We start from the raw sequence: 14318 nt of genomic DNA, 5'->3' as shown, positions 1-14318 counted from the left end.
CAGGGCAACGGCTTCAGATGCATGCCTGGCATCTCCTCCACCAACGATGGTAATGAGCTACTCAGTTCAATAGCCAACTACTTTTTTATATGGGAGAATCCTGGGTCTCATCATCCAACTTCCTCCATGCACTGTAACTGTGAATGTTGGTTTTCCTGACATGCTGAAGTGATGTCTATTTTCAAAGCTATTTTCAAAGCATGATGTAGTGATGTGTGCTACTTATATAGTATATATAATGCTTATTATATAAGTATTATATATATACACTTATACTTATTAATAAATTATTTAAATTTATTCAGACAAATATATTTGAAAATGTAGGTGTCTTCTGGTTCAGAATTAAGCCTGACTGTAAAAAATAAGTTGACTTTTTACACGCAGACAATTTATTAACTAAATATATTGTTAGATCCATTCATATATATATTTACTTTTCCTTTTACACACAGTATTTTGCTATGTAGAATTAAAAAAAAGATCATGGCAATCACTGTCAGACCTGTACAGTATTTGTGCAGCTCAAATTTGGTTCACGTCTGCATTCTACATGTCAGGGCATTTAAGTAGTCATTCACTGCACAAACTTAGTAACAACTTCATAACATAATGCCAAGAGCTGTTTACTGTCTGGAATTTGATTTCGGCATAGAGGTATACAAATGTCTCCTTGCTCAAATTGTAGACTAAAAATTATAGTATCACACTAGACAAAAAAAAAATAGCAGCTATGTAGCATGCATTTATTTTGGAAAAAACAATCAGACTCGAAGACCAGCTTCCTTTTCTGTTCTTCAGGCTCTGCAAGCAGGTATGTCTCTCTCAAACAACCGTTTGTCAGTGTAATGCAAATCAAACACAGCATCTGTGACTGTTATCAGCAAGACAGGCAGAGAAGGAAATCAGTTCCACAACCCTTGTATTTGCTGCTCTGATGCTGAAGGCCATGGCTGTGACAGCGTGGGCCTTCTCCACATGCTGCTATCTTTGCCAGTAAAATAAATCATTGCATACGAATGGCATGCAACGTTGGCTTTTACCTGGAAGGTGACTTGAGCAGTGTAGGTCAATTTATCACACTCAAACAGCCCCCGGGTCGTGTACTGGAACACAGAGAAGGTAATGCTGTCAATGAGGTTCAGCACTCGCACTTTGAGGTTCTCATCTGGAGATGCCCTCTCCATGGCTTTCTGGAACACGATCCTGAATGCCTAGGTGAGGAGACAGAAAGACTGCGATGGCTTCCAGACGCTGTTTGTGTGGATCACCTGAAGTGCTGCAATAAGTGAAGCCACCTCAGACACTCGATCTCTGCAGCCACAACCAAAGCAATCCCACCTGCCTAGCAGTGTGGCCCACAGCCTCAGGAGGCAGGTGAAACATCCACAGACCAGTCTCTGTGTCTGCTTGTAGGTGCTTTTTCGTGAACAGACAGACATCGATGACAAACCCCATGACACTGTGATCACTTGGGCTTAATAAAGTAGTGTGGAGACAGGCAGACTGAAATAAGACACAATGAGTATAGAAAACATTTCTCAGACCAAGTATGTTCTCTCAGAGGGATTACACACCCCACTTGCTCTACAAACATTGAGCCAAAGATTCTGGTGTTCCCAGAGGAAAGCATACCTCTCGTTTCACAAACGTTGTTGGAACTTAGAAAAAGCAATTCCCATACATACAAAAATGTCCAAGGAGTATTTTACTGCCTGGATTCAACTAAGGACTGGGTGAGAAGGGCAGGCAGAGCTTCACCATATGGAAGTGGGATTAATCAACCAGTAAATTTCCCTTGGGAGTGGGTGCATGCATCAAGAAGGATGCTATTATATAAGATACTAAGGATTCTTGCAAAAACATTCTGATCTAAATTTATTTTTAAAAAATAACAAAATAAATAAACAATTAAAAAAAAGACTTAAAAACTTCCAGAACAGACTGAAGAAAACCCATTTGCAAATTATCAGGTGAAACTGGAAAAAAAAAAAGCCTATGTCCTGATTAGCAATGCAAAGACTTGATACAATGGGACAAAGTTAATAGGAAATAACCAGGCCAATACAAATTAATAACACCAACCAGACAAGCCATGGCTATGTTGACAGCATTATGTTTAAGGCTCTACAAAGGGAGAATGATGCCTCAACAAATTAAAGTAACATTGATACCTACTGCATTATTAAGTAACTGCAGAATGGATTTTCCTGCTTACATTTCTTTAAATAGTGTTAAAACATGCTGTGGAGTCGCATATAAATCTTGTGTTCGCTATTTATAATGGGCTTTTAGCTGTGTTGTAAGTATTTTAAAATTATCTCTGTGTATCTTTACACAATGTTTTATGATCGGTCATCAAAATTTATTAGATAAAAACGTTTCACCAAATAATTATCTATGTATTTATACACATTACTAATGTTAACTGGAAAACATAAAACAAACAAAATACAGATGAGGTAGATTAAAGGTGAAACTTCAGACATTCCTGTATCTACCATGTATATATAGGGAATTAATCTTTCATAGGGCACCCTTGTATGAAAGATATCTGTACATTTTCCTGGTAAAATTATTTCAGCATATGAGTCGTAGATAACGAGAAGAAAAGCTTCTTTGTGGATGTGGCTCAAAATATTGTATTCTCCTCTCAATTACTTTTTCCAGGTCATTTGGCAATGTAAGAAACCATTTAGAAGAAGTACTAGATTACAATGCCATCTCATTTAACCCTCCATTCCCCAAAACACCTTTCTCCTGTAACAAAAAATGTTTTCCATGCATTTAAACATTAAAAATGCAACTCTTCAATAAATAACCAGAGGCTCTGCTGGCCAGAACCATTTTTACTGCAGCAGGTCCTTAGAAGCTGTGCAGGGTCCAAGACAGCCCCACTGTCTTGGGCAGCACAAACAGGACACAGAAAGAGGGGTTCTGCCTAAGGAGCTTCCAGGATAAAGGAGATGGTTTGAGAGAAGCCCCCCTTCCCACCAGCCAATGAGCAGAAAACAACTGATCACATGAAGCTCAAACATGAACCAAAGACAGGAGCTATGAATTCACCACTGGGCGTATATTTCACTCTAAAGATCTCGCTCCTCCGTTGCGGCAAGTGGAGTCTCAGCCCACTCATACTTGCCATAAAGGGGAAAGCCAATACCTCAAAGCTAGCCAAGGAACTTGGAAACACGACCATTCCCACAAAAGCTGCTGCCTTCCTGCTGGGCTCTGCTGCCACGTGGCAAGTAGGACGTTCAGCCCCTTCACTACGACCAGTGATAATTACATTGCCATCAACTTGTCATGTTGGAAATGTTCTCCAGGTGTTCTAGTAGAAGCAGCTCCAGGTTGGAATGTTCTCCAAAGGAGGGACACCATTTCCAGCTCTGTACGTAATGCGTCCATACACTACAGAGTGACACTTTGCTGAGCAGAGGATATTCTAGGTTGATAAGACAAAAACAAAAACAAACAGCAAGGCCTTTGGAGCACAGCCCCTTTGGCTATGTCTGTTCTGCATTTATTTTAGGAGCACAGGGCAAGAAGTGGGCTCTTTCCCAACGTCATCCCCATTGGGCGCCCATACTGCCACCATGAGCATGCCTGCAGTTGAGCCTGCCAGCTGGTAAGATGCCCACAAATCCCATCTGGATTTCTAGTCTAAGACCCTTGTAGGAAAGGTTGGAGTCCCCCTCTTTTGTCTGATGACTGGATGACATTGTGAGAAGAGCAAGAACACAGCCCATGTGAGGGCTCCTCCAAACTGTAGCTAAGTGTGCGTGTGGGCTTACACTGACAGGCGGTGAGCATTCAGGTCACGTACATATTATCTATACCAACCATATGCAGATACCACGTCTGGGGTCACACCATGCTGTTGACTATCTTAAAGGTTTTGGCAACTGTACTGTAGGAAGCATCTAGGCTCCTTAGCCCCAGCTGTTTGAGCTCTTCCTGTCTCAGACAGATAGAAGTGGGCATGATTTGCCTTTTGTACAAAAGGTGGCAATAAATCCCTGGTGTTGTGGTTGCAGCGGGGCAGGACTGTGTTTAGAGAGCGATTTAATGTTTTAACACTGTGTCATTTGGGAAGTCAGGACTGTTTCAAGATCAAGATCTTGAATAATTGCTAAGGGTTGCAGCAATTCTCATTAACTTATGAAATACCTGCACAGACATTATGACCCTGATGACATCACAGATACAGAATTAAATGCAAATGTAAAGCAAAGATTAACTGAGGGAGAAAGTGACTCCAAATGCTGTGCAAAATCTCTGTGCATAAATATATAAAATACACAGAAAAAAAGTACTTTATTGGCTCTTTCCCAAGATGATCTTTTTCAAATCCATTGCTCATCTTGATCTGCCAGGACAAAAAGGCTGTGCATATGGAGGAGATAACAAATGGCTTGTAGAGTTCTGCTTTGCAAAAAACTTCTTGAATTTTTAGTACTAAAGGCTGTTAATGCACCTCTAAGTCAGACAGTGACTTTTCACTGTGACTGTGACTTCAGTTCACTTGCTTTGAAAGAAACCAAGGAAAAGAAAGAAAAGCTAATTAAGGCTGATCTAACCTGATCTCATTCTAACCACCTGAGGTGGAGATGACCAGCAAATGCAGAATCAAATACAGATGCCAGCCCACACACAATATGCAGCACAGATGGACCTTTTCCTTCAACATTCATGCTGCTCATCACTGGGTCTTGCGGGCTCACTGATAAAACACCATTCCTACCGCCATGGGCAGAGATAAACGCGCTCTTGCATCATTTGCAAGAAATATCAGACAAATGTTTCCCAGTAATTACTAAACACTCTCACAACTCGTATTAATAATAATATAGGTAAAGTAGACTTAGAATTCTTTTTCATAAAGCCAAAGCAGCAGAAGGAATTGGATTAGATCACCTTCTTATTCAAATACCCTCAAATACCCTCTAGAGAAAACTTTTATGCTTGGTAAGAGAAGGAAGGAGCTCAGCTGCCTCCTGCTGCCATGGGAGCAGGGACAGTACCTTCAGAGAAAACTGGTACATGGGATGGATGGCATGGAGGTCATTCATGGTGAAGTACAACAGGGAGGCCCGCGCGGCTGCAGGCCTGTAGTGCTCCCTTGCCTCGTTAATCTTGGCTTCAGTCACCTTTGACTCCTGGACCTGGAAGGAAAACACAGAGCAAAACTAAGGTGAAAACATCCTTGCAAATTGAGTGAATCTGCAGCTCAGGGGAAGGTTGTTATCTGCCACAAAGACGCTAGGTCAAGAAGTGGGCAACTGGCATGTGGTCTCTGCTCTCCAGACCATGGTGCACCAGGCTCGAGCCATTTGCTCCTAGCAACCGCCTTCCTCTGGTATATTCTCCATTTAACTGCATTTATCCTCACGTTGTCCAGTCCTCTGCTTCCCCAAGCCCCCCCTCCTGAGTTCTCACTACAGTCCCTGCTCTTCACTAACTGGAATTATTTTCATCATCAGTGAGCTTCTCCTGCTAATTGCCCCCTCCTGTGCAAATCATTAATAACATGGGGCTGAACAGACAGTGCTTCTTTTGAGACAGCTTCCCCCAAGGCTGAGAACTGCTACTATTTAATGGCTATTTGCTGCCTTTCTTCTCCAGCATCTAATGCACCCCTGCCTGGATGGTCAGGTGTCAGCACAGCTGCTGTGATGGATATGGTGAAAATCCTTTTGGCAGATACATCACTCTAACTTCTCAGTCCTGTTCATTCTTTAATTCTACTTCAGCATCATAAAGTGACATCCTTGATTCTCTTGGGGATTATTTTAGGCTCAGACTACATACAGTCATAAGTGTCTTTCAGCGCTGATCCAACTAGCTCAGCGAACCATTCAGTGGGGACATGGCAGAAAGGGGCTCAAGCATGTGTGGTACAAACCTGCAGAGCACCGCACAGCCCCCAGCAAAATGCACACTGCTGGGCCTCTCTCTGCCATGACCTGAGCTGATGTGAGCACACCAAACCTTCCCAATGAAGCTTCAACTGAGCCTTAATCTGTTGTGTGCAAACAACACACGTTGGGATCCATGGGATTAGTCTGTTTGCACGTTCCTGAAAGCAATGATGGGCTGTAGAATCTCAAAAAAAAAAAAAAAGCATCTGCAAAGTTTCTTGCAGAAACAAACACCTGCATGGGCCATGAACAGACCTAATGCACCCATCCATGTCAGATGAGCTTTCCTCATCCCCATGCCCTCTCTGGTAGCACCTACATCTCTTCACTGACTACACAGGGAGGCCAGGGTCTAGCTTAGACTTAGACAACTTTCAGTTGTGCTACCCACAAAATGCTTACTAAATCTAATAGCATAAAAGCCAGAGGTGGGGAAGACAGTTGCTCTTTGTAAACATAGTGGGGAGAATTGGTATAGGAAAGAAAATACTGGCTGAACACTATTTTGTATAGACAAACCAAGAACAGAGTAGGGATTGACTTGAGAAGCAGAGTTCTAACATTGTCCTGAGATGCTTTCCATGTGGGTACCAAAATCATAAAAAACAAATCCGAAGTCCAACATTCATCCCCATTGCCACAGGGTTGGCAGTGACCAGCATTCCAGACTCATCTTGTTCAGAAGCTGAAGCATCTCAAGAACACTTACTTCAATAGGGAGATGCCAACCTTGCCATGTCAAAACATCCCTTCAACATGCCCTTTGAGCTTACCATCCTTAGGAAGCTGGATGCATATGATGTCCCATAAAGAGCCAGCAGAAATCATTCAATTTTTTTCATGTGGAGGCAGTTCCAGCCTGACCTGAGCACATGGGTAACCTATCCAGGCAGCATGGACCCACGGGCTGGAGGACAAGTGCAGGCTGTGAAGATGAAAGGACTGGGGAGGGCAGCAGCTGAGGATGGTCTGACAGAGGTTCTATTGCAATCCTGTCATGACAACATTTCTCAAGTTCCCTTAGCATCAGGGCAAAACCACCATGCATTTAACTATCCCCATGTGGCCAGCTAGGTGACCCAGGTAAGCGACAATACTGACAGTGCACAGCCATTGCAACAGCTGATTTACACCTTAAGGAACGGATGGGTATGAAATACCCAAGTTCTTGCAGATTTACTTGAGATCACAAACTCTAGAGTCCCCTGTCAGTACTAAAACACAACCTAATTGAAGAAGTGTGATGTATTCAGAATTATGCTGGAGCAGTTTAAAGCTGCCTTGCTACAGTGTGTAAATTTTATCATCTTTACATCAGGCACTGCCATTTTCTCTTGGTCTTAAATAGGCCATTTAACATACAAAAGCTCCAAAGAATTAAATAGCTTGAAACTGGCCAGAATGGAGAGCACTTCAATTTATACCACTTTCTATTTGCTACTCAGCAAAAGTCATAGAGACCAGCATAGCAAAGAAGCTATGTTTCACCCACAAACCCTTAAGGATAACATCATACACATTTTTCTCTGGGCTATCACTGTCTTTTTACCTTTTCTTCAATTTCTGCTGCTGTCTGTTTAGTGATCTCCAAGTTTTCCACCAATGCTGTGTCTCCCAGGAAGTTCCCAGATGCTGATGACAGTCGAGAGAGCAAGTTGTCCTCTAATGTTTTCAAGGTGATTTTGAATCCATTCTGTTGCTTCGTGAGATCTGACTGCAAATAACCAATGCAGAAAGTTTTAGCCACAAAACATGCAGTAAAGCAAGGATTAACCACCTTCACATAGGGATGGGCTTCTAAGTAACCATTGCCACAGCCCAATATTGATTATTACTGTTCTCTATGATTCTTGGATATGGGCAGAGCTCTGAGGATCACTCCACACCTAACATATTATTGATTCAGAGAAATCCTGAGCAGCACAGAAAGCATCAGGAGAACTGAGCCCTTCCACTAGAAAAGTATTAAACTGCTGGAAATGGAACAAGAGGAAAAGACATTCAGCCTCCATCTCAGAAACACATCCTGCATCTCTTTCTTAAAAGGAGCTATTTGTTAGGCATAATTCAGCTTGGATAGTCCCTATGAAGCAAGCCTACATACTAACACAGCTGCTACTCACTCCCCTGTGAAGCTCTGCATAACCCACTTCAGGTCAACACCAGTCCCACCGGCAATGAGAGCTGAGGGGCTGAAAGCAGATGGTGAAACAAGGGCAGGCTCACTAGGGCAGAGATGAGCACAACTCATCTCAGGCTCAGAACTGAGAGCAAAGTCACAGTCTCGCTCAGTGCTGCTCCCAGTTGGACCCTGGCCTCAAGACCTCACAGCCCATCAGCTAGCTGTGCAAGAAGCTGTACATGCCAGGGGAGGCCCCACAAAAAAGGGTTTGCAAAGTTAATGCGAAGATAGCCAGGCAGAAACAGACAATCAGCGATCATCTTGCCTCAAGGGCAGACCTTTTGAATTCTACCAAAAATTACTCCTATTTCTGTGAAATAATTCTCCCTTGGCTCTCCCCAGCCACTTGTTCCATTTCCCTCTTCTGCAGAAACACCAGCGATTAACACTGTTCATGGTGGAAATAAAAACTCATCTGGCTTCTTTTTGAAATGGTCCTCCAGAACAGAGTCTCTTCTACAAAGTGTCACTTCACTATTCTACATGTTTGCTCAGGGAAACAGCATCTTTCCTGACCTTCAGGTGCATTATATTATTTCACTATGGGGTCCTATTGCAAACGCCTGTTTTTAATGGCATGACAGAAAACATCTCATAGCAAAGCCATGCATCTGGTTTGGATGCTGCTAAGTTATAAGCCTGGTGACTATTCTCTACAAAAATAAAGTCAATCACTTACACGCTGTTATGCAAAACTCTGTCAAAGAGTAGTGTTTAAGTCCAGACACTGTATTTAAGTGACACAACCAAGTGATTCAAACAACTTGCAAAATGATGTTTTAAAGGCCTTCAGAAATCAGCCAGCTCCATGAAGTAGCAGAGATGGTGCATGTTCAGTGCATATGAAATGGGTCCTGGGCCACACCAACTGTCCCATGGCAGACTCAGTGGCATGAACCAAGAGATTTAATCCTCCAAAGACTCTTTCTGGAAAACCTACCCAACCTTCCAACCACTCACAGGGACTGAAAGATCCCCAGAAATGGGAGATGTATCCCCGTGCCTCTTCCAATCCCACAAAAGGGAGCCACTAGTATTTGCTCTGTTGTCAGAGGCTTTCAAAGAGATTAACTAACTCTTTCATTAATAAGTAATCTTTCAATATTTGGGCTGAAATTTCATATACTTGTTGCACACACTCATTCTATGTTAATGTCAAGCCAACTATTCAGCAGACTGTGCACTGAAGTATGCTGTTTATTGGTATTTCAGCTATAAATGGCTGTTCTTAAAGGCCTGTTCCGTAGGCATTACACACAGGAGTTTGAACATGGTGGTAAATATTTCACAAGTCTTGAAACAGAAAACTAACATGGCTAATTTTGTAAGTTCTGTCACTCAAGCATAGCATGCCTTGAAAAATGACATTTTGCAAGCTATTATTCCAGACCACAGACTGTAAGCCCTGCAGTTCTTAATGAGGACGTGTGACTTTTGCTCCAATAGCTTGTAATCACCACGCAATTTCTGAAAAGCACCCTTAGAAGGGTGCACAATGCTGTATTTCCCACAACAGCCTGCATCTGTTGCAGCTTTATCCTGCTATTGTTTTCAGCAGTAGCAAGGTCATCATTTCTTATTTCTGCAGTGGAGCTCATTATCTGTTATTTCACAGTTGATACATAACAGTGCTAGTTCAGGGAAATGGGTTATTCTAAAACCCTTTAAAATATTGCTTCATGAAAAACAAACAAAAAAAAGGCCCCCAGAGCTACTGGGCAGTTTGGCAGGACTCATTACCAGCACCATCCCAGGTCAGATACCAGACTGCAGTGAGCCTCAGCAGCCACCTGTCCTATCTGCTGGGTTTACTCTATTATCTTAACATCACAAACCAGAGAAAAACCAAACCATTCAACCAAAACCAAGCAAACAAAACCCCTGTATTTTCATTCCACTTGTAAAGAGCTCTTTTTCTTCCTGAATTTCCCAGCAAGCCATGTGACCAGGATGGTGGACTGCTGCAGTCCACCTGCAGACCTGACAGGGAAGGTCTCAGGACGTGGCATTGCTTGCCTTGGCCTGAACTGGTTTCAGTTCCTTTGAGCTGTGGTTGTCTCAAAGCCAGCTCCCTACTGCCTTAACCTGTTTTAGCCTGGCTTTAATTCAGAGTCACAGCATGCAGTTATTCTGCACAGCCTGAACTGCCTCTAGAACAAAAACATGGCAGAGTACAAATGTGGCACGGTATCTGAGGCTTCAGACTCTGCACACCTATCGTAGCAGGCGTGCAATGCTGTGGATGAGATAAAGACAGTTCAAAGGTAAGAAGGAACAAAAAGACTGAATAATGAAGAAAGAGATTCCAAAAGCAGACTCTGTTGAGAAAACACGTATAAAGTGTTGGTGTTACTGTAATTGGACTAATAATAACCTTGGATGCGCTTTTGAGGGATCGGGCATGCTGACGCCGGATGGGGCACAGCTGTCCAGAAGGAGCAAGAGAGTTCTGGGCAGTAAGGTGGCTGGGCTTATCAGGAGGGCTTTAAACTAGATGTGGTGGGGGAAGGGGATGCAGCTCTGAGTGAAGAAAGCATACGTGAGAACACTATCACTCTAAGTAACGGCAGGGAAATACTTGTGAACTGTCCCAATGCAATCAGGGAGGGCTCTAGAAACGCAATACCACTGATTGCCCAGCTGAAATGCCTCTACACCAATGCACGCGGCATGGGAAACAAGCGAGAGGGATTGGAAACCATGGTGCAATTAGACAAATATGACCTGATTGCTATCACCAAAACATGGTGGGATGGATCACATAATTGGAACATTTGAATAGAGGGCTACAAACTCTTCAGAAGGGATAGACAGAGAAGGAAGGGAGGGGGTGTTGCCCTCTACACTAGGGAAGGAATTGATTGGGAAGAGTTGCCTTTGAGAAACAGCCACGGACAGGTTGAGAGCTTATGGGTGAGAGTTGAGGACCACACCAATAAAGGACAGCTTGTGGTTGGGGTCTACCACAGGCCGCCTGATCAACGGGAGCCTGTGGATGAGGCATTCTTGCTTCAACTACAAGAAGCATCGCACTCGCACGCTCTCATCCTGATGGGGGACTTCAACCACCTGGATGTCTGCTGGGAAAACTACACAGCAGGCTGTGAGCAATCCAGAAGATTCCTGGAGTGCATTGAGGATAACTTCCAGGTCCAGGTACTAGACAAACCAACCAGAGGAGAAGCGTTACTTTACCTGGTGCTCACCAACATGGAAGAGCTCATTAAAGAGGTCAAGATTGGAGGCAGTCTGGGCCGCAGTGACCATGCACTGGTTGAGTTTGCGATCTCGAGGAATACAGGCCTGGCAAAGAGCAAAGTCAGGGCCCTGAACTTCCGAAGAGCAAACTTCAAGCTATTTAAAGACCTAGTAGCTGAGATCCCCTGGAACACTGTCCTTAGGGACAAAGGAGCTGAACAGAGCTGGAGACTCTTTAAGGATGTTTTCCTTAGAGCACAAGAATTCTCCATCCCCCTGCATAAAAAAGCAGGCAGGGAGGGCAGACAACCAGGATGATTGAGCAAGGACCTGCTGGTCAAACTGACGTGCAAGAAGGAAATGCACAGGCAGTGGAAGCAGGGACATGTGGCCTGGGAAGAGTACAGGGATGCGGTCCGGATGTGCAGGGATGGGATCAGGAAAGCCAAGGCACAGATGGAACAGAACTTGGCAAGGGATGCAGAGAATAACAGGAAGGGATTCTATAGGTACATTGCTCAGAAAAGAAAGGCCAAGGAGAGTGTACCCCCTCTGATGGATGAGAAGGGTGAACTGGTAATGACAGACATGGAGAAGGCTGAGGTACTCAACAACTTCTTTGTCTCAGTCTTCACTGTCAGTCAGGCTTCCCATGTCGTTCATTTTCCTGAACCTGTAGATGGAGGCTGGGGGAGCAGCGTCCCACCCACTGTAAGTGAAGAGCAGGTTGGAGACCACCTGATGAAAATTAACACGTGCAAGTCTATGGGGCCCGATGACATGCATTCCAGGGTCCTGAAGGAATTGGCTGATGTAGTTGCCAAGCCTCTCTCCAACCTATTTGAAAAGTCCTGGCAGTCAGATGAAGTCCCTGGTGACTGGAAAAAGAGAAACATCACTCTCTTTTTTAATAAGGGTAGAAAGGAGGACCTGAGGAACTACAGACCGGTGAGGCTCACCTCTGCCTGGAAAGATCATGGAAAAATTTCTCCTGGAAGCAGTGTTGAGGCATATGTAAGACAAAGAGGTGGTCTGAGACAGCCAGCATGGCTTCACCAAGGGTAAATGTGCCTGACCAATCTGGTGGCTTTCTACGATGGAGTGACTGCATCAGTTGACAAAGGAAGACCGATCAATGTGATCTACCTGGACTTCTGCAAGGCCTTTCACATGGTCTCTCATGACATCCTGGTCTCCAAATTGCAGAGATGGATTTGAAGGGTGGACAATTCAGTGGGTAAGGAGTTTGCTTGAAGGTCGCACCCAGAGAGTGGTGGTCAATGGCTCTATGTCCAGGTGGAGGCCAGTGATGAGTGGTGTCCTTCAGGGGTCTGTCCTGGGACCGGTACTGTTTAATATCTTCATCAATGACATAGACAATGGGATCAAGTGCACCCTCAGCAAGTTTGCAGATGACACCAAGCTGAGTGGTGAAGTCGATACAGCAGAAGGAAGGAATGCCATCCAAAGGGACATGGACAAGCTTGAGAAGTGGGCCCACATGAAACTAACGAGGTTCAGCAAGTCCAAGTGCAGGGTGCTGCACCTGGGCTGGGGCAATCCCAGGCATGAGCACAGACTGGGAGAAGAACTCACTGAGAGCGGCCCTGCAGAGAAGCACTTGGGGGTTCTGGTGGATGAAAGGCTTGACACGAGCTGGCAGTGCACGCTTGCAGCCCAGAAGGCCAACTGCATCCCGGGCTGCATCAACAGAGGGGTGGGCAGCAGGGGAGGGAGGTGATTGTCTCCCTCTGCGCTGCCCTGGTGAGGCCCCATCCGGAGTCCTGCGTCCAGGTCTGGGGCCTTCAGCACAAGAAGGATGTGGGGCTGTTAGAGCGGGTCCAGAGTAGGCCATGAGGATGACAAGAGGGCTGGAGCACCTCTCTGTGAGGAAAGGCTGAGAGAGCTGGGGCTGTTCAGCCTGGAGAAGAGAAGGCTCCAGGGAGACCTTATTGCAGCTTTTCAATACTTAGAGGGGGCTTATAAAAAAGATGGAGAGTGACTCTTTGCTCAAGCAGACAGTGACAGGACAAGGGGGAATGGTTTTAAACTAAAAGAATGGAGATTTAGAATAGAGGTTAGAGGAAACTCTTTGGAACTAGGTGATCTTTAATGCCCTTTCCAACCCAAGCCATTCTATGATTCTACGATGATTCTATTAAGTTGTTCATTTTATTAACAATAAATTCTGGGCTCCATGTGTAAGGTTGCTCCATAAGGAGATTTTGAGAACAGCACCTACTGCACAGGTCTGTAAGAGCCACCTCCATCTGCCCATGTGCCAGAGCCTTCAACCTTCCCCAGCTGCCAAATCCATCCCTGTTGTCCCAGGGAATAAGGAACTGCTCAGAGCACACCTTGAGAAGTGGCCTCTACTTTAGGGAATCCAGCAATACAAACACATATTTTCAAGGAGCTCCCCACAGCTTTCAGACAACAGCCCCAGTGGTTTTGTCCATATTAGCAAATGAAATAGAGGCAGAAGAAGAGAATCAGAGGGGGTAAAAAAAAAGTCTTAAATATTCCTACAGAAAAAGAAAATTGCATCCCACACTAATCTACATCTACTGTTCATGAAGCCCCAAATCCCCTGAAGCTGGAGGCATGGCTGACACCCAGGGATAGGTTTCCATGCTCTTGTGTCCAACCTTCCTCTTCCACAGCACACACATCCTGAAGAAGCAAGGACTCCAAAAGATATGATCCCTATTTCACATCATTTTCACTGCTCCCTAACACACAGTTCTTTTACAGCATGGGAGGAAGTGCTGCAGACTACAAATTTTCAGAGCCTAATAGTGGATTTGATGACTGCACACGATATTGAATTTGTCTTTCTTATTGTGACAACAGCCATTAACAGCAGTGCTACTGAGGCTAAGAGGAATGGTCCTAAACGCACCAGCAGTTAATGACACCGCTGTGATCCCCGTGGTCAGCCCACACAACCCCCTTCTGTGCAAATCAGCAAAAGCAAGTGCCCGCACGCAGCCTGTGCATGCCGGCGATGAGCGAGT

At 44.5% G+C, this 14318-nt stretch overlaps 1 protein-coding gene across 1 annotated transcript in view; it reads right to left on the bottom strand.

Annotated features, from left to right (window-relative positions):
* The window catches only part of DNAH9 (dynein axonemal heavy chain 9), a 193979-nt gene that overhangs the window by 63737 nt on the left and 115924 nt on the right, over window positions 1-14318 (bottom strand). Inside the window, exons 55-57 of the mRNA XM_035561934.2 lie at window positions 7471-7631; window positions 5025-5165; window positions 1044-1214 (exon numbers count right to left, since the gene is read on the bottom strand). Coding sequence (XP_035417827.1) covers window positions 1044-1214; window positions 5025-5165; window positions 7471-7631 — 473 coding nt within the window. The remainder of the gene's footprint in view (window positions 1-1043; window positions 1215-5024; window positions 5166-7470; window positions 7632-14318) is intronic.

Source organism: Cygnus atratus, chromosome 18, assembly GCF_013377495.2.
Source record: "Cygnus atratus isolate AKBS03 ecotype Queensland, Australia chromosome 18, CAtr_DNAZoo_HiC_assembly, whole genome shotgun sequence".
Taxonomy (NCBI): Eukaryota; Metazoa; Chordata; class Aves; order Anseriformes; family Anatidae; genus Cygnus; species Cygnus atratus.
The sequence above is the reverse complement of the archived record's forward strand: the minus strand, read 5'-3'. Positions and strand labels throughout refer to the sequence as shown.